The following is a 27,500-nucleotide window of genomic DNA, read 5'->3' as shown; positions in this document are numbered from 1 at the left end:
TAATATATATATTCTTAAGAAAAGTATTTTTACATTTAAAACATATAATTATGAATATTTACATAAATACACACATATATTATGTAAACAAATTTTTATTTTGGATGCGATTAATTGATTTGACAGTACTATTTATATAATACTTTACATATTTTAGTAACTTTTTACTCGTAACTATTATATAACTACTATATAATAAAATATCTTTTAGGACTATTATGATTGTTTGCATTTTTTTCTACTTATAATTGCCATCATTCACAACATTCATTCTCATTAGATTAGCATTACTGTAATTCTATGATTTTATATATACATGAATATTTAAGAATGTAATTATTGTTTTCTTTCATTGTAATGTATGTATATATTGTATCACTGTAATGTAGCTATATATACATTAATTTTCCAAAATATATTTTGCAGAAAAAAACATTCATCTTTTCAGGTTTATTATTAATCGCAATTTGTAATTGTAATTGTATTTGTCCATCTGATAATTCCTTTTATTGCCAATTATGATTCGTATTAGATAATCATTACTGTAATTATATGATAATATATATTAACTATATAATTTTCATAATTTTCATTTTGCATTAATTTTTTTTTTTTATATTTCAAAATGTTATATACACACACACACACACACACAATTATAGAATTACAGCCTTCATTGTCTTTATGCAAAACAATCTATTTCTTTTTCTCCCTTTGATTTGGGAGTGAAATAAGGTTTCACAAGATTCACCCATAAACTTCTCTTATTATAACAACTTTATTCTCTAATTATAATCTACAGTCACTCACAATATAATATTTCAGCATTTTCTGCACATAGAAATCTTTAGTTGCAACATTTTGTTTTGAATGCATAAATGAATGCATAAAGTCAGTCTCAGTAGCGAACAATGTTATAAGGCTCTTGTCGTATCATAACAACATTTTGTTCAATAGTGGTAATTATGAGGTTTATGTGAAAAAGTAAATAATTTTTGCTATTCAGACACATGGAATATTTTGAGAGCAGCATATCCATGTGTGCACGGCTGTTTGGAGATCATCCAAACCTTAGTTGTGAAACGTTACATGGAGAACAATAGCCGAAAATTAAGCAGCGATGTTCCTCATTAACATGTCACACAAGGGAATGTGTGTGCGATGAATATGCCAACAACATGACATTTCAAGATGTGTACTTCCTGTTCATTTCATAGAATGAAGTCATGTTCAAGATTAGCTTGAGTTACTGTCTATACCTGTCAACTGACTCAATTTAACAGCCAGTGATTGTTTAATTTCACCCCTTTAGTCATCCTGCTAGAAGACTTCATTTATTTTGACCAATAACCATAATCTACGCTAAAATTAGCACTGAGTGTGTCTCATATGGCTACATAATTGTCAGGACTGTGGGAGTCACAATCCAGATCCAGTTTTTAGTCCAGTACAGACGCTCTGTCTACATTACGCTTTTATTGGTATCTCATCTAGGCAATGAATCTTTACACCTTGCTTTTGCCTACGGCAGTCATACAGCGGTGGTGGTTTACTAATAACGTTTGACCAAAGCTAGCCAGAGGGCTAGCAAACAGCTAAAAACAAAAAGATTTCTTGATGGGTTTTTCTTTATGGAAACCGATAAAATTAGCATACCTCATTATTTGCCAGCTGAAACCATGGCTGCTTGCCATAGGTGAAGATCTCCCAGAGGATGACACCGAAGCTCCACACGTCACTCTCCGTCGTGAACTTCCTGTACATGATGCTTTCTGGTGGCATCCAACGAATGGGCAGCATTGTGTGTCCTCCCACCTGTCGGGGCACCAAATTTTGATGATCAAGGACTAGTCACCTTCACAAACTCACAAAAACTCAATATTACCAAAAGCAAGCCACACTCCATGTTAAAATAAGGAGTTAAAATCCTTATTTGTATGTACCTGTATTTGTGTAATAAAAATAATTAAAAGGCTCCTAGAGGAATTTTAAAACATTTTTGTCCACATTCCATGATTTCCTTCATTTTTCATAGCATTTAGTAATTTATTAAACTATGTCAACACTAAGGATGATAACTATAACGATAATTAGAAAGTTTAAAAAATTGTTCTAATTCTATGAGAACAGTGACGTCCAAACCACGTCCAGTAGAATGATAACAACACAGAGAAATTATATTATTGGAATTTTTAGAATGTTACTTTTTTCAGCTGAAAAAAAAAAACATTAACAACTAATCAAAATTCATCTGACTTGAAAGAGCTTGAGCATTTAAGTCAAGACACCCAATGTGAATAGGGTAAAAAAAAAAATTTTACTTCATAAATCATAACCAAATTACTAAATTGTATTTACTTTACAGTATGTGCACTTACTGTATGTGCATGATGTATTCCACTCAAGTACTCATGTAAAATACTGGTAATATAAGGTAACTGCATGGGGTAGGGTTAAGTTTAGGGGGAGTTTCATGGTTAGTACCGAGTTATTACCTAGTTATTGTAATCACTATAATAAGTACATAGTATGTACATGAATAACAGGATAAAATAAAATAAAGTGCTACCTTAAATTTGATCATTGTAGTTAAATGTATAGTTCTTGTTTTTGGTGTGAAATGGCCTTTAATCCTAATTTCTGCTTTTTAGAAGCTGGTAAATAGATCAACCACTTTTGCTATAAAAACAAAAAAACAAAAAATACGATTTACAAGATTTGTCAAGTCAGGGAAGGAAGACGGAGAAAGGGAAAACAAATATATCCATTAAAAGTTTTTGACAGCTCCAAATCAAAGGCCATAAATAAAGTCTCTCTCCAGGCCTTCCCCATGTTAAGTGAGATATTAATTGATTAAAACAACGAGACATTAATCATCTCTGCCCTGGGCCGGCACCGGACTGGATTGGTTTAGAATCCATTTCCTCTTTGTGTCTGTTGGGCTGTGTTAATTACAGACCCGTGCCAGGACAACTGAGAGTGACGTTTCAATGGCGGCCGCGTGGTTATTGCGGCTTTCAACTCGTAAGTGGTGACTGCGTATTAATTACAAGGCTCATTAGTGGTTTGCTCACATGGGGGTCAGGCTATCGACTGAACGCAGGAATACAAAGCAGCCTGCCGTGTACTGTACGTCCTCAGACTGCCTGTTTGTGCTTTATAGTATGCGTATTACAGTTTTATTTTTATCAGAAATTAATTTAGGTAGAAAATAGTAAGAAGAAAACAACTCTTAATGAGATTACAGTAAAATGTTTATTGGATCACGTCCCACAATGCTTTGACAAGAGTGTATCCTTGGCAACAGGACGTGTCTCTAAGCACAGAGAACATTGATGACAATTTAAGAATTAGGAAAATGTGACTGTTTTCGATGTTTGACGACGAATGAATCACTGTTTATCAAATAAACAACAAAAAATAACTCAGGTTGTGCCAAATGACTCGGAATAATGAGTGCAAAAATATGAACGTCACGATTAGGAAACTATAGAGGCATTGAGATGTACTATAATTCAAGGTCTGGGAAGTGTTTTTTTCCCCCGCCGTAATGTCTTTAATGTAGGGAACGATAAGGCTGTGTATGTTAATCAGCTACGCTTCTGTGATTCTCATTCGCAGCCAGTTCCTCACAGAGGAGGAAGCTGTCCCACAGGCTCCAGTGATGTGTGGCAAATATCCCTCCCCTCACTGGCTCGCTCTTTCCCTCCCGCCTCTGCCCTTTAGGAGGTGTAAGCAATATGCCAGTCCTGCTGCGGTCAAACAACACTCCTCTTGTTCCGTGAGATGGAGTTCAGGGTACTACTGGGCCGCTGCTAGTGCTCCCCATGTGTGGGCAGGAACTGCTCCCTATGGCCATACTGAGCTGCTCGCCTGGCTAACTCGGCCCACTTTAGTGTTAGCGCACAACATCCTTGCCAAGAAAAGTCAGCCAGGGATGAAGGTAATGAAGGTATGATCACCAGTAATAGACAAAGATAGAGAGGAGAGGGAACGAACAGGGTTTGGAGAGCTTGAAACAGTCAAACAAATGCTAACACATGTTAGCAGCAATGCTAGCAACTAGCTGCTGCTGTGTAAGATCCTTTCCCCCACAGTCTGATGATAAAAAATAGCTTATTATTCATGAAAACATGCTACTGTAATGTCTTTTAAATGACATGTCAGAGAATTAAAAGGGTCATATTAAATATTTATCTTTCCTTGTGTTTTCAATTAGGCTTTGATTAGAAAGCTAAGAGCTTAGTTTATTAGCTTAGCGTAGCGCTAACTGTTTAAGACTGGTTAACTGGCTCTTTTGGTTAGATAGATCAATATAGGCCTATCACAATAACAGGCTACTTTTTTTCAGTCAGGCATTGGGGGGAATAGGACATACTACTTGCATACAAACCATAAAGAATGACAATAAAAAACAACAACAATGCACTGATTTAAACCACGATTAATAGATGTTAATTAGAGATATAAGACATGGTCACACTTTATTTTAAGGTCAAATTCTTGCCATTAACAAACCAATAGCCAATAGCAATTGATAGTTCACAATTATATTTAGTCATTTAGCAGACTAGTAATAGTTGTTAAGTTTAGATATTGGGAAGGAATTGTGATGTAGAATATGGTCATGCAGAATATGTGTTTTATAAGTACTAATAAACAGCCAATATGTTATTAAACTATAACTAGTTAATAGTGAGAATTGTTCCCTATACTAAAGTGTTACCGACATGTTTATTGAAAAATATGCACATACATACAAATATTTAAGACAACATAGAGAGACTGACTTGAAACGTCATTTGCAGTGGAAGTAGGCGGATGGAAAGTTCTGTAAGCACAATTTGCTTGCTGCAGTTCTTTGATTGGTGGAGATTTCTTTGCAGAATCATGGGTAAAGTTACAGCATAAGTTACATGGGACTTTCAGAACCCAACTGCTGCACTCTTTTTTTTTTGCCGTTTATACCATTCTAGTGTAGTATGCTATTGTTTAATTTAGCCATTGCTAATGTCCACATACACTCCTATTTTTTTAAACCAAAGAAATAGGCTATTTTTGTTCTGAAATACTATCCTACACTCACTAACTCTATACAGCCTACGTTTTCTTTTAAAAATGTTTTAAAAATGAAAGTTAATTTGAAATTATTCAAAGATAAACAGTAGTATGCTTCATTACGTGTCACATTACATTACACGTGAGTGGCACTTAGTTTTAAAATTGGAAATTGAAAGTGTCATTTGCCATTTTTAATTCAATTTACATAGATTGCGTTTTTAATCCCAGTTCATTCATCACACAGGTCAAGTGGAGTGCATACTGCAGTGCATCCATACAGAAAAGTGCACCGAGTAGGCAACAGTTTATGCTATATGGCAGAAATAGTAATAGTAGTATGTTAGTATGCTAATCTGAACGCAGACATATTCAGTGTTTTTGTTTAGTGAATATGTTTGTGCTCGAGTGTATGGGAAATTGAATCGATTGCAATGATTGAACTTCTATTCATCTGAATAGCTTCTCCCGGATTGCATCCCGCCATCTTTTCCGAGGTGGAACGACGAGACTGCAGATGCATGTAAATCAGCCTGCGGGGCTTCGTTGAGACCGGAATGAGAACTGGCAGGGTGGTGACAAAAATGCCAATGCAATCTGAAAGGGCACCGATGAAAGGCAACACAATTAGCGACTGGAGGGGGGAAGAATCGGAGACGACGAGTATGGGAATCACAGCGGTAATTAATGCATATTAAAATCAATAGCATGTTTGTTTCAATGAACAGCTGATGAGAGATGATGTCATTAAACGAGTGCTCGTCAGAAGTTAAAGAGCATTGAGGAAAAAGACACATGCGGTTGGAATTTCGAGCTGTTTTTTCCAGCAGATTTCATTAATAGATAAATATATATTTTATTACTTTTGTTTCAATTAATGGAGTATTCAAGTCCTTCAACCTCACAGGAGAACCTGCTAGCTCTAGACATTTGAATGGATTTGACGCAAGGTAGCTCAACTTTGCTCTGCCAGGTCTAGCTGGCAGGGTATTGAGGTGTTTGGTTCCAACATCATGGCCTTCAGCGCAAATTTACTCTGAAAAAGAAAACCCGAGCGACTCCAAATCGACTGTAGCTTCTCCACCTTCTGCAAGTGAGATTATATGCAACAACAATCATTATTGAATACTGACTCTGGGCTAACCGACTGCGTTTATTCCCAGGAGACCACCTTGTAGTGGTTCTTTCTGGAGAATGAACACGTCAGAATGTCACCGGTGTCAGAGAAGATGTGCTGTTGGATGCCATTTTGGTTTATATCTGCTCAGAGATGTGAGGCGTATGTGCCTATTGCAGCTGGAAGCTAAGATAGACCTGCAGATCAGGTTTGCATTCATGCGAAAATCACTGAATGGTGATAAAAGCTCTGTTTCTGAAACCTAGTGAGCTGCTTCCTACATAGACCGCTAACTAATAGCAAAGTCACTGATTTGAAATGCTCTACCTAGGCCTATAAATAGCATTCTCAATGTTATTTCTGATAATGCTAGAAAATAATAAGCTATTAAAAAAAAAAAAAACATTGCGATAATAATCCTAAAAAAAAAACAGTGGCGGATATAGCCAATTTGAATTTGAACTTTTTTCATATATCTCATGATGCTGATCTTTATGGATCGATGCAAATTGCCTCGCAGCCGCATGTAGTATGTGTCACGGTGCACACAGCAGGGAGGAACAAGGAACACGGAGACGAGGATGTAACTCAAATAATATGTCTTTAATGAAGACATCACGGCAAGGCAAGGCAGACACAGACAGGAACACCGGGGAGTAACGAGTAGACCAGACGACATACCACAACACAGACAGGACTTAAATACCAGGGATAATCAGACAAACACGGCTAGACTTGAATTAACTAATGATCACATAGGATGAGGACAGGAAACAAACCAAATATGGGCATGCAAACACAGGGAGCACGTGGAAACACAAGACACACACAACAGAGGTCTGACAGTATGTCAGTGCAAAAATGTGATGGTTTGGGTCACTTCCTGTTTGTTGGGAATGGTAAATTGATTGCCGTCTCTTTTGTTTTGCAGAGTGCAATCTGCCATTTCACAGTGCCATTAAAAGAAAGTAAGCAACAGAATATATTAAGTGAGAAGAGATGCAATGGTCTATTTGACATTTACTGTTAATGTAACATATTTCCTCCATTGCAATTAGAACTGATGCTCTGGGCACTGCAACAACCCCTGTCTACTGATCTGCATTTAGAAATATGTTTTTGAGGCATAAGTCTGTAAACAATTCTACATTTTGGTAATAAGGTTTTTTTTCCCTCTAAAGTATTCAAAATCTTTTCTTGCTTCCAGTGTAGATGCTGTAGATGTCCAAGATTATATATCGATTTTTTTGTTTCTCATATAATAAATATAAACACATATCATATAATATAGTAGGTACAGTATATAAAATAATAATCATAATCATAATAATAATGAATACAATAAATAAACAAAACAGTCACAAAATAATTAAAAATAATAACATTATGATATAATACATTATTATTATTAAATAATAAATACACAATAATAAAAATAAATATATACCATTTAAAATATTATTGTATACAATGATATGGTTTATTTGAATGCTCTTAAAAACATTTTAATATTTGTTTATAATAATAGTATGCTATTTGTCTCCCCAGTTCAAAAGTCCAGCACAAGCCACCGACAACTTCTGAATATATGCTAATTGAGCTGTTTGCTTTATGTTTGGCTCCTGAATTATTCCTTGATTTCTGACAGTGAGAAAAATTGTCATTTAACTTCAGTGCCCTAAAAATGGGAGTCACATTCAAAGCAACGAGATAAACAATCATATTCAAATCAGCTTAATCTAGTCGAGCAATAGAGGAGCTCTGTAAACTCAGCGTCACCTCATTCATCCTCTTGTTGAGCGCTAAGTGAAGGCATACATTTTAATTCATTTAAGGCCTTCAGCTTGCAAATTGAGCCCTCTGTCATGTAGGCCAAAACTACCGAGAGGCCTCGGTCTGCGTCAAGAAAAGACAAGATTCTGATTGAGGATCTTCTGTAGAAGTGCAAATGGATCTGAAGCATATAATTGAGCCAACCAGCTTGAATGAATCAGAACTATAGATACACGTCTGAATTCACACTTGAACTTTTAAGGAATAGTCCATCCGGGGGGGGGGGGGGGGGGGGTGCCTGCCTTTAAAGCTATAATCATTTAATTTAAATGTAATATGGTTGTGAATCCTCATGGATTTAAAATTTCTACAAATTTATTCTTGCAAACCAAGAATATGATAATTTAACATCTTAAATGTATTTTTAAAATACCCAATAAATGGTCACAGCTCATTAAAGCTTGTATTCAGAGCTGCGTGTATGATTTAGATGCTGGTCAAATGTTTAATGGGATGTATTTGTTTGTATTTATGCTAGTATCTTTAATAACCTGCAATTAACTTGAATTAGCAAATATACAGATTTTTTTAACCTTGTTCTTAATTAACAACACTTGGTATGACTAAGCTAATGATTATAAAGAAACAATTTGACTAAAGTCTTTCAAAGCGCAAAAGCAGCTGGATATATCAATATTACAACTTTTCAGAAGTCATTAAAATGAGCAATTATGCATGCAATTATGGATCCACAGTTGACAAAGGGTTAGTTTGTGTTTTGTGGATATTTGATGACTAATCAATGAACTAAATACAGCTTCTTTTTTTGATATACCACCATTCAGAAAGGTTAGAATACTGTTCTATTTTAATATATTTTAACTGATGGCAAAGTTGAATTTTCAGCATCATTACTCCAGTCTTCAGTGTCACATGATCCTTCTGAATTCATTCTAATATTTGATGATCAATCATTACATATTATTAGCGATGCTCAATTATTAATAATGATCTTTATTTTTGACAGTTTCTTTTTTTTTTTTTTCCAATCTATTGAATGGAACTATATCATGGTTTCCAAATATATATTCAGCAAAAACGTTTAATATTAGTAATACTAAGATATGCAATATGATTCAGAAGGATCATGTGAAACTGAAGACTGGAGTAATGGCTGTCGAAAAATTTTGCTTTGCCATCACAGGAATAAATTACATTTTAAAATACAATCAATTATAAAATATCTATTTTAAATTGTAACAATATTCACAATATTACAGTTTTTCTGCTGTTTTGATTAAGTAAATGCAACCTTGATGAGATACTGGATATAGGAGACTATATACTAACAAAATAACAAAAACAACAATTAATTATTCCTACTAGCTTAACTTTTGACTGGTAGTGTATTTCGCTCAAGTATTTACAAAACCAATAGTGCTCTTACCCGGTAGTAGTCAGTGCTGTAGATGTCTCTTGACATTCCAAAGTCTCCAATTTTCACCAGCAGCCCGTTGCCCACCAGGCAGTTGCGTGTGGCCAGGTCACGATGCACAAAGTGCTGAGACGCCAGGTAGACCATCCCTGATGCAATCTGACTGGCTATGTGCAGCATCTGAGACAAACCCAGTTCCCCATTGGTCTGCAGCGGCTGTCCGTCAACCAGGATCATTGCATCTGGACCATGAGCTCTGTGAGTATAAAATAATGCCACTTCAGTCCTGTAAAGTATTTGGATGCTTACAACACACTTTAATATGATTTCATGAATGCGTAACAAAACGAATCAATATGAAATTAGAATGAGAATGAGCTAATGCCACCATTTACGTATGCCAATAGATTACTTTCTTCTTCAAAGGAAACGTATACTGTATGATTAAATTTGTATCCCTGCCAGTTCCTCTGCCCTTTCACAAATGTATCGCCTTATAGTGTCATTACATATGAAGCAGTTTTGACAAAACCTGTTATCCCCCATAATCCCGCTATAGCTGGGAAGAGAAAGCAATTTCTGCTCTTTCGACAGGGCTCTGTCAGAAACCATGTACACCTTTGTATCCACTTCCTATTGCTTGTTCAATAACTCTCTGGAAGGTTGTAACCTATCAATCACAGTCAGACCGAACTTGCTGATATCACACAAAAAAAAAACTTAAAGTACCTATAAAAGATTGAAATTTCCAATGTTTTTGTGAGTAATTATGAGCAATACATACAGTTCTGCTCATATGTTTACATACTTCAGGCAGAATATGTTAATAATTTCAACAAAATAAGAAGGATCATGAAAATTGCAGGAGTTTGTAAACTTATGAGCAAAACGTTTAGCTAAATCTATGCCATAAAATGTATAAAATTATTGAAAAAATGTGAAATTTATTAATTTTTTTATTTTACAGACTTAACATACTGCATATTTTAACTTTTTTTAATAATTATGTTATATATATATATATATATATATATATATATATATATATATATATATATATATACCTATATACATATGTATGTGTGTGTGTGTGTGTGTGTTAGATATACTTTTAAGAAATGTTCTTGCAGTAATATGTTATACATCTAAAACTAACCAACCAACTACTTAACTAACTTTTTTTTTGTAAAAATATAAATGCTTTAATACATTCCTAAAATATTGAGGATGATGATGATTAAATTTAATAAAAAATGTATATATTTAAAAATTAATTTGGCATTTCTGTCATAATCATAATTAAGGGTTGCAATTCCAATTCCATTTTCATTTTCCCCACTACAACTCCATCATGAACCTCTGGTTGAGAAATTGGTCTTGTAAGACTAAGAAATTCCCAGAGCATCACATTGGAATTCAGTGGTTCCATAATTATGTTGTACTTGGTCTGTGACCTCAATCAATAATAACCAATTCCCTTCATATCTGCGATCATTACACAAGCAAACCACAAAGATTACTGCATTATAACAGCCACAAACCTGAGGAACTTGTTGAGGTCTCCGTGTTTCATGTACTCAAAGACCATGATAAGCGGATCTCCATCTACACAGACGCCGTAGAACTTCACTATGTGTTCGTGCTGAAGGTTGGTCAGCAGCTCGGCCTCCCGCTGGAAGTCTTTCCTCGCTTCAAGGGTGGGATCCTTCAGGGTCTGCGTAGACACATAAGACGGCCAGTTTATTGTCTAATAACCACAAAAACACCCAAAAACTAAAGCATTGTGGGTGATACCAAAGATATTGTGGGAGAAAGTTCAATTAAAAGCCGTTTTTCAAAACAAATCATTTATATGATTGGATATATTGTGTATATCCAGGAATTAAATGTGCCTTTGCTATTGTTTTTTGATACTCACAGTACAAGTAAATTAATTAAGGGGGCTTAAATGAGTCAGTCGGTAATAAATAATTCAAGTGAACAATTAATCAGGTTAATGAGACTAACCGCTCCAACTAATCTGGATCTAAACGGTTCCGTCTCTAATGGTTTATGAATCCTGAACGATATACAATATGCCACAAACCAATGGAGCATGCAGAGCTATTTCTGACAATATATTAAAATGCATAATCAAAATGTAGATGAGCTGACACAAACGTTATTGCGCAGATATTGTAGATGTCCAAAGTGCTTTAAATCATTTCTCTCTATATACATACACACACACACACACACACATACATATATATATACATATATATATAGCAGTGAAGACAAAATTGCTCTGTTGGCTGTGGAGTCAAGACATTTGCAAATATGATTAAAAGATGAATATGAGACAAAACTACAGAATGTCACAGCTGGTAAAACGTGTTGAAATGGCTAATAATAAAATGTGACATTCTGTAGTTTTGTCTCATATTCATCTTTTAATCATATAGAGCAATTTTGTCTTTACTGTTCCAATACTTTTGGAGGGCACTGTATATATGCTATGGTGCTGCAAAATGGCCTAATATTAAACTGATTTTTGAAGGATTTACTTATATTTAAGTATTTTAATATTTAATGTGTATAATATAATTTCCTAAATATTAATATCATGCATAACATAATAATAATTTATAATTATTTTGTTTCCTCTTGTAACCACGTTATACATGTCCATATCTGTAAAACCTTAAAATATTGACAGACTTGAATTCACAATCAAAACAGAAATACGTTCACACAAAAACCGCTTTCAATTATTCATGTAACAGTTCTAAGTTCTAACATAAGTTTTTTTTTTTTTTATCATGTAACAGTTCATTCAGATTTTTAAATGCACGTATTCATGGACTAAACCTCGGGGTGCCAAGGAAGACACAAATGACCAGCATGGCATCTCTGATTTGTTCGTGCCTGTCTTTGTCTTTTCTGAAAGATTAAATAGTTGCCTGTACACATCCATCTTTTTGTCATCTTATATCTCATCATTCACAGAAAAATAACCCCCCTTTGTGGCCTTGGCCATGATATGTCAATTGGTTTCCCAGTCCCTCTCGCAGCCAGACTTGCATCGCGGTGTGTTTGTGAGGAATCGCTCCTTCAATTATGTTATAATTGCGTTTCGCCCTCAGAGCTCGCAGTTTAATTTTAATTAGAGCTACTGTGGGTTAATCCATATCAGGAATTGCAAAGAGGTTCATGCGTTTTAGATGGATGAGGGAACCAATTCGCAGATGGCGAGGTATCTATCCCTATCCATAATGCTTTATTACCCCTGTGTTGCGAAATTGGCCACCTGCACAGAGAGCAGAGGGGACGAATCCAGCACCACCTGGGGGGCTGTCACTCGTAATAAGGGTCTGTAGGTCTTGGGCATCAGATGGAGATGGGGGAGAGCAAAGGTACGAGAGAGATGCTGGCAGCTCTTTGGCCAAAATACAAGGAAAAACTTGACCTCTCTGAATTTGAGCTGGACGACTTTCAAACAACAGCTGCTGTGATAGAGCTCCATGAAGCCGACAAACCCAAGCAGCTTCCCAGAGGAATGTATTATTGCTCAGAGGTTGCTCTTTCAAAGCTGAGGAGACACATTTAGGTTTCCTTTAAGTGTCAACTGCGCCTCAGACCAGATGTTGCTACTACAGTTCCTTAGGTGAAATAAAAATAGATGAAAACGACACCATTGTTGAGAGACAGTATAAGTATAGAGCTATGAAATTAAATGGATTGCAGCTCAAACTCCTTTTTCATTAGATTCCTTCAAGAACCGAGTTTGGTCTTAGAGAAACCTATTTTAACCTTTTATTTTTAAGTCTTACAATCCTTTTTCTTAGCAGAAAAATCTGAGAAGCAGGACACTTGCTCTCTGTGTAATAGCATTAGTGTCTAAAAAAAGAAGAAAAAAATGGAGATATTAGATAACTTATTCACGATTTTCTTCCAACGCGTTGCTGGTAAAGCACATGATCATCATCTTCTGACACCATCACAGGATTCAGGAACACATCAGCGCCATCATTCTTGATCACAGCATCTCCAGGCTGGTTCATTCATGAAGAACTGAACCTGGACGACAGCAGGGCGCTATTATCACCATTGTCCCTATCAAGGTAATATGTTGAATTAAAATAATACTGTTTGTATGTACTTTATAACTGCCTTTATAACTATAATTTCATGACTCCTGTTGTTTTAACAGAGACCAAAATTGATGGAGACATTTTAATGAACCTAACTGAGACTACAAAAGCTTAAATATTCCCCAAAATTAAGGATTAAGTTAAATTCATAAAATTACAAGAAAACCTAAAGACTGAGATGCCAGCAAGATCACAGACACCATGAGTAAGTTACTACTCTACGGGTTTAAAAATATGTGGGACCCTTTAGGCTACTAATTATTATTAACTATTATAATTATTTAATGGGATACACGGAAGAAATTAGTGACTTTAACATTTTCTCACATTTATGCATTTGGTTGACGTTGTTATTACAAAGCAACTTTCAGTGCATTCCCATTGTTAATGGGATTCTCAATTAGGTGTAATGGTCAGGTCAGGTGTCCATATATGTTTAGCCGAACTATATTATGATCTTTGCAAATCATTGAGCTGTTTTTACCATACTAACATGCACCTTTCTGCAAACTTTTATTGTAGGACTTCCTATTGATATTTAACCTGGATCAATCTCAAGACTGACAAGACAACATATTGTTTGTCTGTAACACTTACCCAATATGTTGCTACAAACAGAGTCTGGTGACACAAACAGTGATCAACGAGTGCCAAAGAAGAGCAGTTGGGGTTGATATTGTTGGACGAAGAAAAACAAATCTGCATTGATTTGGCACACAAAGGCAATAAATCGCTGATTTACATGAACAGTAAGAATCACAATGATCAGAAACATAGTATGCCATATTCAATTTAACTAATTTTATATTTAAGGTCTCAATGGTTGCTGCTGTCCTGCTGTTTCCACGTCTATTAAAGGAGAGTCTGAGATCTCTTTATGTCATCAGTGAGGTGAATGTATCTGGAAGAGTGTATCCATAATATTTAAATCTATATTTTTTCTTCTTCAACCCCTTCTCCTGGTTATGATTTCTTCTAAACATTTGTCTATGGGGTTATTCTGTGGAACTGTTTGGCTCCATGGAGGTTCCACAGTAACAGCAGAAAGAATGAATAAATGGAATATTCAAACAAAAATTCTAATTCTGTCATCATTTACTCACCTTCATGTTGTTTCAATCTTGTATGACTTTCTTTTGTTCTGTGAAATAAATTATTTTCAAGAATGTCACTGAAAATCATTGACATGTTGTTCTGGACCCCAGTGATTTTCTTTAACATTCTTAAAAATACCTTATGTTGTGTTCTGCGGAAGAAAAAGGGTTGTTTGGAACAACATCAGGGAGAGTAAATGACGACAAAATATCCCTTTAATGGGGTCATATACTTTTGATTACAGTTTGTTATATATTAGAATTACATTTTTCTCACTGATGTCAACTTAGTAAATTAGTAAGGGATTCTTGCAACCAAAATGCTCATAATGTAGTTTTTCCTGACTACTTGCCACCCTCTCTATTATCTTTATTATATTGATAATATAGTTTACACTGCCTCATCTTTCTTTTCAAAGCCTCTATTACATTGACAGGTTCAAAAATAGTCAAAGATTTATTACTGACTCATTTTTTAATCTTTTAACTACTAAATATTGTTATAGTATAACATTATTTTCTCCTTGTTTAGGAACCACATACACCCAACACTGTGCTGTTTATAAAGGGACGTGCCTTGGATGCAGAGTCTCTTTTAGAAATAATAATGGAAGGGGAGGAGGTCTGTGAAGTAGACGATGTGAACACGGCTCTACACTTCATCTTCAACACTGAATATGCTTCAAAGTTGAGAGACACCCTGACATTAATTGAAAACTGTTTAATGTATCATAATGCCAAAACCAATGTCATTTATTTATTTTTATTAAATGAATGTATATGTATATGTATATAAATGAATGATGTTGATTGTTGTTTATTTATTTATGTGTTTGTTGGTTTGTTTGTAATACATATTTATGTTTGATTGTTGTTTATTTATTTATGTGTTTGTTGGTTTGTTTGTAATACATATTTATGTTTGATTGTTGTTTATTTATTTATGTGTTTGTTGGTTTGTTTGTAACACATATTTATGTATTAAACAGTTTATGGATAATCACAGTGTTCTGTCTATACAGTGAAATTGGATTAGTAATGTATAATAATAATAATAACAACAACAATATTATTACTAGTAGTAGTAGTAATGTTATTGCTATCTAGAAAAAGGTTCAAAAAGGAACCCATGAGGGCCATTAATGCACCTTTAAGTGAAGGTTCCAATTAGAACCTTTTCAAAAAGGTTCAAAAATGAACCTTTAAGGTTCCCCCACAGTTGCAATCTCCAGGAACCTCAAAAGGTTTATTTTTAAACCTTTTCTTCTAAGAGTGTAGTTTATGACTTTTTTTTTCTCTCTGAATTCTTAGTTTACGTCTTGCAACTCTGACTTTTTTCTCTGAATTCTGAGTTCACGTCTCGCAATTCTGACATTTTTCCCCCAAATTCTGAGTTTACACCTTACAATTCTAACTTTTTCCCACTATCGAATAGAAAAAAAGGAAGAAAAATAGAGACCTTATCCCTTTTCCTGTGGCAGAAACGGCTTCCATTAAAACTGTTAATTCACAATAAACAGTTTTAACAGAACTAATACTTAATTGTATTAAGTTATATATATTTTTGTTAGTTAATTTTTATTAATCATATAATTTATAACAAATAAAAACAAAATTATATATTTTTTTCCTTTTTTATATTCACAACAAAATAGTATATGTTTGACTTCATACTTCAACATGTCAGCATCTGTCAAAACTTGAAACCTTGACATTTCTAAACTGACAGACAAACTGACACACTCATAGATCAGCATTGATCTAGAGGCCGTCTTCAGTAGAGCGCTTCAGCTCACTGGACGCTGAGTTCCTTGACCTTGGTGAACAATCCCATGTGGTAAACCATGTTAAAGCATTATCCAGGAATCGTCTGCCCACAGCGGTGACTCATTCCTCTCTGTCTATGTCATGAAGACTAAACCACAGCAGTGCAATATCTTAATACCCTCCCAAACCTTATATCAATGCCAAATATTAAACGCTACTGTAGCTGATCTCTCCTTGGAGCACAGCAGAGCTCTTTCCATCATTGATCTTAGTCAACAAATCCTCCACCACCAAGACGTCTAGCGATCGTTCCCCGAAAGAAAGTCCTCTCCGGCAGGCACAGGAGGATCAACTTTATATGTCATTCGAGGGGGCTGGAAAAAGGGGCTTGACCTTTGGAATGAGTCCTGTGTAACTGGAGAGCACCACGGCCCTGCTGGAATGGAGGGATCATCTCTTACCTTGACAGCCACCAGCATCTTGTCCTTAGTGGGGCTTAGGTTGTAGCACTCTGCCAGGAACACCTTCCCAAAGGCCCCTTCGCCCAGTTCCCTCTTGAGCACGATGTCTCTGCGCTTAATGTGCTGTACATCTGGAGGGGAAGAGAGAGAGAGAGAGAGAGAGAGTGATTGAGCGGATTGTGTGACAGTCTTCCTGCGGGCGGTGCTGCAAAACAGAGATTGAGGAATGTGTGAATTTCATGAGTCGGATTGCTGTCACTCAGCCTGATCAGGTAAACTGAAAGAACATGGCACCAAAAACGGACTCCTATGATATATAGTGTGCAAGAAAAATTAACAAAAAGAAACCAAAAGAAATTTTAAGGCAATATGAAATCAAAATAGAATTTATTTACAGGTCTTATTGTGCATGATTCATAAAATAATAATAATAGCAACGACAACAATCAGGACTTACCAGGATTATTAATATTAATAGTATGGCATAAATAAATAAATTTATTAACATTTATTTTTTAATAATAACATTATTATCATTAAGAACATTTAATTGATTAATACTACAATGTATTATTATTATTATTATTGTTATTAATACTATACTACTTCTAATAATAATAATAATAATAAATAATACAATTTAGTATTGTTGTTATAATTTGGTTTAATGTTGTTAAAATAATCTTCTTACTAATTTATCATTCTGACAAATTTCTGTGTGAACAACATACATTGTGGTATTAATAAATAACTATTAAAAATTAAATGTTAATAAATATTTATGTATTTATTTCATAATATTAATAATCCTAATAAGTCCTAATTGTTATTAAAAGTCCTAATTATTAATACACTTTACAATTAAAAATAAAATATTTGTAAATAGTATGTATCTATTTAAAAGTATTAACATTTCAGTAAAGTAAAAATAATTACTATATACTATATTATTATCAATAATAATAATATATTATTATAAAATAAATGTTAGTGAATATTTAATTAATATTAACATTAATAATAATACTAATAAGTCCTAATTGTTGTTGTTACTATTATTAATACACTTTAAATGTATTAATATTTCAGTCACATAAAACATTTATCTTTATTATTATTATTATAAAATAAATGTTGGTAAATAATATGTATTTGAATGTATTAATATTCCAATCAAGTTAAAAGAGTCCAAAATGTGTCACGTACATTTGAGGTAAATGTAACATGCATGCATTTAATTTTGTGTTTACATTATTAAAGGTAATTCAAGGTAACGCAACCTTGCAAAACATGACACACTGAGGCAACCGTTTGATGTAATTTGTTTTCCAGCATTCATGTACTTTCATCCCTTTTATCCTAGATACCTGCTGCGATCTCTGAATGCAGTTCATTTAACCTGGCTGCTCAAACGTACACCTGTAGTGTACATTTACACAACACAACACACACACACATACACACACATCTGCATCGTTTTACATCAGAATCTCTGTGCACCCATCGGGAGCTGCAGTATGAAACGAACTGAACACAGGAGATCAGGTGGATTTGCCTCTGATACAGAGATGAATGAAGTCACGCTTGGTCCACTGGGCAGACTAATGGAGCAGCAACCAGTCTGCTGCTGGTTCAAGTCCCCGCTGAGCTTTACTGCCGCTCTGCCCTTGAGAGAGGAATGTAACCTCAAACACCCTAATAAATACTGCCACGACAGGTGATAATCTGGAGATGATCATCTCCTGACTTTGATGTCCAGATAATTGCTGGATGTTATGAAGAAATTTGATCGATAGAACAACATATAGCAGGTCACCATGACAAATGAAAAGCAACAAAGAAAGCTTTCCAAGGGCACTTTAGTGTACTGTTAATGGTACGTTTATACGGTAGATTTTGAACTCATACAAGGTATTAGCTGTAGCATGTAAACTACAAACTTTTCCACAGCAAAAATAACCACTTTAAATATGTTAAATAAATAAACAGATAAAAAGTGTCACAAGAATTAGAGCCTGACAATAACACAAAAGTAACTATTACCTGTACTACTGTAACAATAGGCCTCATTCATGAGACACAAGCAGAACAAAACCTTAAAATAACACATTCTTATGTAAATGGCCGTACAGAATTGAATGCCAACTGAATGTAAGAATATCAATTCATACAGAACTTTGTTAGAATAATACATTTGCATAATTTTTTGCCAAATAATTCAGAATGCATACATTTGTTAAATAAATAATACAGGTCAAAATAATATATTTATTTGAATTTATTTGTATGTTATACAATATTTTCAAGTAAAAATGCTCACATTTAGGAAGGTCAAAGTATTAAAAAGATCAAAGTAAATGTTATTTCATTTTGTATTTACATTATTATTATTATTATATTTTAATATTTACTACAATTTTATAGTTAATAAATGTTTGTAAATATTTATTTTCATGTATTTATGATTATATATTAATTCTATATTATTATTATATTTTAATATTGATAGCAATTTTATAGTTAATAAATGTTAGTTATTATGTTAGTTATTAATAAATGTTAATATTTTATTTTACTATTATTATTATTATTATTATTATTATTATTATTATTATTACTACTACTACTACTACTACATTTGAATATTTATTCCAATTTAATAGTTAGCAATTATTAGTATGTATTTATTTCATGTATTTATCATGAATGATTTTTATATTATTATTATTATTATTTGAGTTTATTTATGAAAATTACAAAAGCAATCTTAATTGCTTCTATAATGGTTTTTATTGTATATTCAAATCATATATTTTAAAAAGTATTCACATCAAGGTAAATGTAATTTAAAAGCTAATTATCTTTGTGTTCACATTATCATTAATAAATAAAATGTTTGTAATGAATCATTATTTATAATTTATTTATGAAAATTTATTAATTTTACTATATTAAATATTAAAATGCAATAATATTTAAAAGCCATGAAAATTGTATTTTTTTTATTTTTTATTTTACATATAACGTACAAAGAAATTCATATTGGTAATTTTTGAGAGCCAAGAGCCAATGCAATGCAATTTCCTAGTTTTTTTTAGGAGCAACACATTTCATATTCATTTGCAAGTAACCTTTCTATGTTCCACACAAGTCGATGACCCATCTTCAATCCGAATAGAAATGTCAAACTGAGCAGATTTAACCACGGCTAGCGAAGCGCAACTCATAGTGACGTAAAGCAGCCTGAGCGGGTCTTTAATCTCTGTACCTTCCACCTGCTTCCATTCCCAGCTCTCAGTCTGCTGTGAGGCAGCGAGCTCCATATGGCCGACCACAACGGCATCTGCTACTCCAAACAGGAGTTTTGGATAAGCCAATGTCCAACATCAACACTTACTGCCTGAAGTTACGAGTCATTCTACGATTTTTCCCCAGCAGAAAGGCCAATTATTCAAGGAAAAAAAAACAAAAACAAATATTGATGAATGGACAGCACTCAAGGATAGCTTTTTGTATTAGCTGGCAATCGCCCCGACAGAGGCTCTAATCAGCAGAAACATATTAGGGACAATTTCATTTAGGGCTGCCGAGGCAATTGCACGTTGTGGCAGGCGTCCAACGACGATGGTAAATATTTCAGCACACTCGATTGTATGAGTCTCAGTCGCAGAAGGTTTTTTCACAAAGGCACCGGTGGAGATTAAGACAAAGGATGGCAAACACATGCATTACTTCCAAACTAATTAAAAAGCATTTATTTAATCAGGACAGAAAAAGACGATGAGAGAGAGAGAGCTTGAGACAAAGACGGAGAGAGAGAGACCGGCTTTTTGTTTCCTCCATTTCATATTCTACATTTTCTTGTGAGTGATAGGTTCACAATTAGCAGGTGACGGGTGCGTTGGAAGCGCTTTCAGCTTGCGGTGCAATTAGGAAAGTTACAAATTGCGGGGGCTAATTGTCTTATTACGCCAACTGTTGTGTTGCGTTCACCTCACAGGTTGCGTTGTGAGAGGGAACTCAGGAGAAGAGGTTACCCGCGCTAGATGTTGTCTGTCTAAACATAGCGAGCAGCTGGGAATACAGGACATGGACTTCATCCTAATTAGGCCTTTTTATCCCCACCGCTCTGCCGCAGATGTTTACTCGGTCTCGCTGAAAGTGACACAACAGACCAGACCAAAGCTGATTCGGGTTCAAATGCATGTAAATCGCTGCACGAAAAAAAAAAAAAAAACTGGATTAGGCCGGACTTTCCCCGCAGCAATTTCCTTCCACGCTCGAAAGCGACGCTAAATGAATCTGAAAGAGCACCTGTTCGTTTCCAGTCAGCCAGAAAGTCATTTCCTCCTGCGTGATGACTTAATGCACTTACGACTGTTTTGTAAACAACTCCTTTTAAAATGCTACAGTCTTTTAAGGCTGAGAAACAACGGAGTAAACAAAAGCCGGAAATGGAATATCTGACAGTAGCAGTGATGCTGAAAACTTGAAGCTTTAGAGGAATAGTTCATCAAGAAAAATTTAATTTGACAAAAATGTATTCATTCTCAAGCCATACAAGATATAGATGAGTTTGCTTCTTCATTGGAATAGATTTTACATCACTTGCTCACCAATGGATCCTCTGCAGTGAATGGGTGCCATCAGAATAAGAGTCCAAACAGCTAATAAAAACATCACCCACAGATTCCAGATTTTCAGTTGTTTCTCGGCCAAATACTATCCTATCCTAACAAACCACACTGTAAAAAAAAAAAAAAAAAAAAAGTTGGGCAAACTTAAAAGTCTTACACTTTTAAGTTGGCTCAACTTTTTATTTTATTAAATTTTTTACAGTGCATACATATTATTTAATACATACATATTATTATTTATTATTTATTAACCATACATGCTATTTAAAGCTATTTCAAATAATGTACCCTTATGACTGGTTTTGTGGTCCAGGGTCACATATACGAGTCCATAGCCCATAATAACGCTTCCTCCGGTGAAAAAGTTCATCCTCTTTTGTGCTCTCTTATTAAAATCCACTGACATATTTGTTTAGAACTGATTTGGACCATTTCGCTTGTATGATGTGTGATCTGTGCATATTTCTCTCCTGATTCAGATGAGATTATGGATAGAAGACATATTAATATTGGATTTATTACAAACATGCAGTTTTTTGTTTCACAAGATGTTAAGTGATGGACTGGAGTCATGTGGATTACTGTGATGGTTTTGGACTCTTATTCTGACGGCACCCATTCACTGAAAGTGATATAATGCTAAATTTCCCCAAATCTGATGAAGAAACAAACTCATCTACATCTTGGATGGTCCAAGGGTGAGCACATTTTCAAGTAATTTTTTACACCCAAATTTATAAAATAATGAATAAAAGGAAATTGTATTTAGCATGAAGAAAAACAGCCAGCTATTACATTAAGATTATATTGATTTTTTTTTCTTTCATGACAGTTAAGCACATTTAAACAGTTCATTTTAGTTCAGTGTAATGCAAAATAGTTGATTAAATGAAAAATCTTAGTATGCATTTCATTTGAAAAAAAAGTCTTTGTTATATTAGAATTTGTATTTACTCAAAACAGAATCAAAATAAATTCATTAAATAAATCATTAATTTAAAAAAGTATATATTTTGTACTACAAATAGTAAAAATATACTTCAAGGAATAAGTAATATGGGCTCCGTAAAATAAAAAAATAAAAAAAGTTTCTTAGGCTCATCAAGGCTGCATTTTTGTTTTTAATTAGAAATGGAGTTAAAAAAATAGCTTGTTTTAAAAATAAGTTTCATTTTTTTATGCAATAATATTATACAGTAGGATGAAAATTGAATAAAATATGTCCCAAACACGTTTTGTGAGACTTACCAGAGTCCTTTATTTTTTAATTAAAATTAACTGTCTAACTGATTGACTGACCGATTAAAAACAAGCAAACTCAAGAGCCATGAAAGCAAAACGCATATCAGTAGATATTGTTCGCCAATGTTTTATATCCCAATTAAAAATAACTCGTTCCTTGAGAGCAACACATCCACGCTAAATAGAGCTCCATGTGACAAGGCCACATGTTGTGTTTGCAAAGATGTCCAAGTGTTATTTTTTCACAATCCCGATTAAACAAGCACATGTGCTGTACAAGCGCCCTCAAGATACTATTAATAAAGCACGGGGGTGCGCAGCCATTTGCAGGCGAGGTTAATGTAAGCCTGTCTTCTGCTGCGTCCCTGGTTGCGTGTTTACATCCATTGCTTACTATCGGTACCGGCTGTCAGAAGCAGCCCCGCAAGGACTGTCGGAGGGGACCGTGGGACGTGTTCCTGTCTGTTAATGCACACACACCCCCTCTTCCTGTCCGTCAAAAGACAGTCTGTAGCACATGAACTCGCCCACTTGACAACAATGTGTCCTACATACACAACACTGTGCCATTTCCTCACTTTCCTCCCACAAGAACACATAACAAAGCATCTCTCGCTCACGATTCAGGCCTGTTGAGAAACCAGCGTCTCAACGGACTCAATCCAGGTAGTTTTATGTAAGGCCTGCTTTTTACTATTCCACAATCATATCGTTTTTCTCCTTTTTATCTCCTTAGTTCTATATTTCCCTGTGGTCTGGAAAAAGCATGCTTTAGAGCATCTAAAAAAGCAGATACGTGTAGGTGAGAAAATACGGCTCGTGGGGGACGGATACTGTTAAAAGCCAGTCAGCAGCAGGTGAAATGCATGCTCCGTGTGGTTATGAGCTGGTGAGATATCACAGTTTTATTTAGCGTTCCTCGTATGCATTGCTATGATGAATATCTTTCCCCAGGTCTTTACTACAGGGGCGTTGAAGATAGAGCCTGGTACCTGGTACGATAGATCTAAACACACTATTTCAAAGCCTACATGTGAACTGAACAAAAACATGGCTGTAAGATGGATCACTGGCTTCTGCTGCTCTCATGAGGAGAACACACACACACACTCACACACACAAAGACGCAGGGAACATTTTATGTGAAGCTTGTATATTTTATGATTTATAAAACATTCCCAATTAAACGCATTATGTAATATCTTGCAATAGTAGCTTGTTCTCAGCAATAATAGTAACTAATATAATAGCTTACATAATTATAGTTTTGACATCATATTTTATAATAGAACATTTTATGTGAAGCTTATAATAGCCGGATAATGGCGTTACTGAAAATAAAAATACTGAATATAAACCACTGCAACTGTCACTCAAGATGAATCTGTGTAAAAATATCATATATTTCAAGGATGGAAGGGGCGGCTGTAAAAAATAAAAGACTAAGCAATTCATGTCTGTGTATGATTCCTGAACAACAAAAACAGGGTAAGTAAACATGACAATCACATGAATAAGGAATGAAGCTTAACTGTGGGCACTGGCGTGTGAAAAAGCTTGTTGATTGTGTGTGTGTGTGTGTGTGTGTGTGTGTGGAAAGGATGGACTCAAGAATGAGATTTGAGCTTTGTGCTGATGCCGTCTATATAGTAGGTGTAACATGAGCAATGACAGTCAATTTGCCACTATGAGTCAGTCATTCATGCACTACCAGACAGTGAGAGAATAACAGACCAGGCCAGGATGTTTACACACAAGTGTCTATTGGCGCTATTGAATGTGACGCAAATAAAGCTAAAGCATTCTGCAGAAGCGGTACTTGGCAATCAATTGTGGCACAAGAGATGTCGCTGAAATCGATGTAGATCGAAATAGGATTTTTGAAAATATCTCCAAGACAGTTGTAATCATCTGCCAGGGCTGTGATGCTTTTCAAGAAGAAACCAGGATGTTTATTGAAGGAAATAAATTAAACAGTGCAATGCTTGCATCAGAGGACCGTTTTTTAACTCTATAGAAGTGTATATTGTTTGATTGACAATTTGAGAAAATCATACACCAGAAAATGGTTTTATTTATGCTTTCTCATGATCAGAAAAAAACGATCAATACCCTGTCTGCAACACCAAGTTAGATACAAAGCTACACTTAACACTCTTGCATAACAGGAAAATGGAAAACTGTGCTGCTCGTTCTCCGAATGATTACTCGTTAACAGAATTCCCGTGTTTTCATCTGGAGCCTGGAGTAATGTCCAGCCCCTCCAGTGCTGAGGGAATGAAGTGAGTGTGGGACACGTTAGTCCACAGCACGTCACGTCAGCTCGACTCTTTGAGATGGAGTGACCTGGAGAACACGCTCCCCTGATGATTGATCTGGATGAAATTGTGTGGCTCCAAAATGTTCAAAGCTGTCAGAGCTTGTCCATTTTCAGATGAGAACACAGTACTACAGAAAAATAGAGGTCCCTCTATTAAGCGTCAGTATTTTGAAAGAAAGCAATAAAGTATGAAATATTACTACTACTACTACTAATAAAAATAATAGTAGAATGAAATTGTAATTATACACACACATATACTGTACTGTATGTGTATGTATATATATATGTATGTGTGTGTTTGTGTGTAACACAGCATATATCAACTCACATATTAAAATATGTATATTTATTCATTATAAGCGTGAATAGGGTTAGGGTATATATATATATATATATATATATATATATATATATATATATATATATATATATATATATATATATATATACACACCCTAACCCTATTCGTTTATATATTTATAAAATATTGTATCTAAACATAATTATAGTAAATTTGTTAATAAATAAATGTATACATCTAAATCTATTGAATATTTATTTCTCTTTTTTTTTTTTTTACAAGAATTTCTCTTTAAACCTTAATTATAATTAATTGTAATATATATATATAGTTACAGATTACAAAATTATTTATAGATAGTTTTTTAAATAATTTTTTAATTTTTAACAATTTGTATGTAAAAGAATTTCTCTCTTTAAATTGTAAAAATATGTAGTACTGGTGAGCTGCTGATCTTTCAAACACATTAAATATATATATTCATCCAGACTTTTGACAAATAGAGAGAGTGTGTATAAAGTAACATATACAATTTCAAAATAGCTATATTTAGCATACAATTACAATTTTTACATATTATACATAATTTTGATGTATAAAGATGTATAATCAAATAAATAAATTATATATATTTTTCTTTATTCTTATTTCTCAAATTTCTTAATTGTGTGTGCAAGAATTTATATTACATATTTACATATTACTTACATATAGTATTTAATATAATGAATGTATAATTAATGCATGAACATATAAATAAATAAACACACATGAAGATACTGTATATCTATAAAGATCCATCTATCCATCCATCCTTCGATCTGTACCGTACATACACAAAACACACAAGCACAGTAAGAACTACTGAGATTCAAACATCCTGCGAGTAGCAAAGATTTCTAATGCTGCCTCAGTTCACAAACATCCCATCCTGACTCGAATGTTCTGAAGCTTAAACCTGTAAGATTTACATTCATTACATACGTTATCCCGCGTTGTGTATGCGTAAACGGCGCGCACGCAACACACACACACACACACACGGGTCATTTAGACTCAGTGCTCTCAATTATCCTGTACCTGAACATACATTTGCATACCGGGGTCTATGATAGGCTTTTTCCGACGAGCTCTTGAGAGATGAAAAAGCTTTGTGAGTCGTGTCTCCGAAAATAATTAATTCATTACTATTGAAAACACACCAGGCCAGAAGTCAACAAACTTAATTCAACCAGATTTATATACAAACCAATTTGTGTACCAAACAAGGCTAATCCACAGAGCACGCGTTCCGTTCGATGTTTCGCCCCAGGTAATTGTGATTTAGTACATCGTCTCTCAGGCGACAGACGACGGAGGTCGATGCATAAAAGTTACAGCGTCAAAACAGCCACGTCAGTCACATGCCTGCCTTAAGAGCTAGGCCTTTATTTACTGCTTTATTGGGTTAATTAATTAGGTTGCAACGGCAGCAGCCTAATGATTTTATTATGCGGCATATTGTGGGAGAACGGATGATGAGGAGAAGCGATGAAGGTTATACATTGTTGGCAAATGACCGTTACGCCACTATGTTGCCATTAGAGTCTTTTAATGAGTTGGTGGGAATGCATTAGCATTTATAGTGAGGTATAGGCTCAACAGGGCAAACAACCCGAGAGAGAGCATGGCACGACTTAAGTTGTTTACATTAGCAGCTTTTTTCAGGGGCAATTTTTGGATTTTGGTTTTAAGAAGGTTCAGCCCCTCATAGTGTGGCATGTTTCATTTTCATTTACATTTATGCATTTAGCAGACACTTTTATCCAAAGCGACTTACATTGCATTCAAGTTACAGTTTATCAGCTCTTGCTTTCCCTGGGAATCGAACCCATGACCTTGGCGTTGCTAGCGCCATGCTCTACTATTTGAGCTACAGGAAGGCTTCATGTACAGTAAAGGGATTAATAGTCTGGCATCATTTACTCATCCTCATGTCGTTTCAATTTTATATATATATATATATATATATATATATATATATTTAATTTTCTTTCTTCTGTAAAACACATACAAAAATATTTTGGCTACACTTTATTTTAGGGTGTCCTTGTTACAGTTCAAGTATACATTTAAGCACTGTGTAATATAAACTACATGTATTTACTATATGGTTAGGG

At 34.5% G+C, this 27,500-nt stretch overlaps 1 protein-coding gene across 1 annotated transcript in view; it reads right to left on the bottom strand.

Annotated features, from left to right (window-relative positions):
* The window catches only part of ntrk3a (neurotrophic tyrosine kinase, receptor, type 3a), a 207,904-nt gene that overhangs the window by 4,390 nt on the left and 176,014 nt on the right, over window positions 1-27,500 (bottom strand). Inside the window, exons 12-15 of the mRNA XM_079414124.1 lie at window positions 16,839-16,969; window positions 10,925-11,097; window positions 9,396-9,639; window positions 1,657-1,815 (exon numbers count right to left, since the gene is read on the bottom strand). Coding sequence (XP_079270250.1) covers window positions 1,657-1,815; window positions 9,396-9,639; window positions 10,925-11,097; window positions 16,839-16,969 — 707 coding nt within the window. The remainder of the gene's footprint in view (window positions 1-1,656; window positions 1,816-9,395; window positions 9,640-10,924; window positions 11,098-16,838; window positions 16,970-27,500) is intronic.

Source organism: Barbus barbus (genome assembly GCF_936440315.1).
Source record: "Barbus barbus genome assembly, chromosome: 50".
NCBI lineage: Eukaryota > Metazoa > Chordata > Actinopteri > Cypriniformes > Cyprinidae > Barbus > Barbus barbus.
This window is presented reverse-complemented; position numbering and strand designations above follow the sequence as displayed.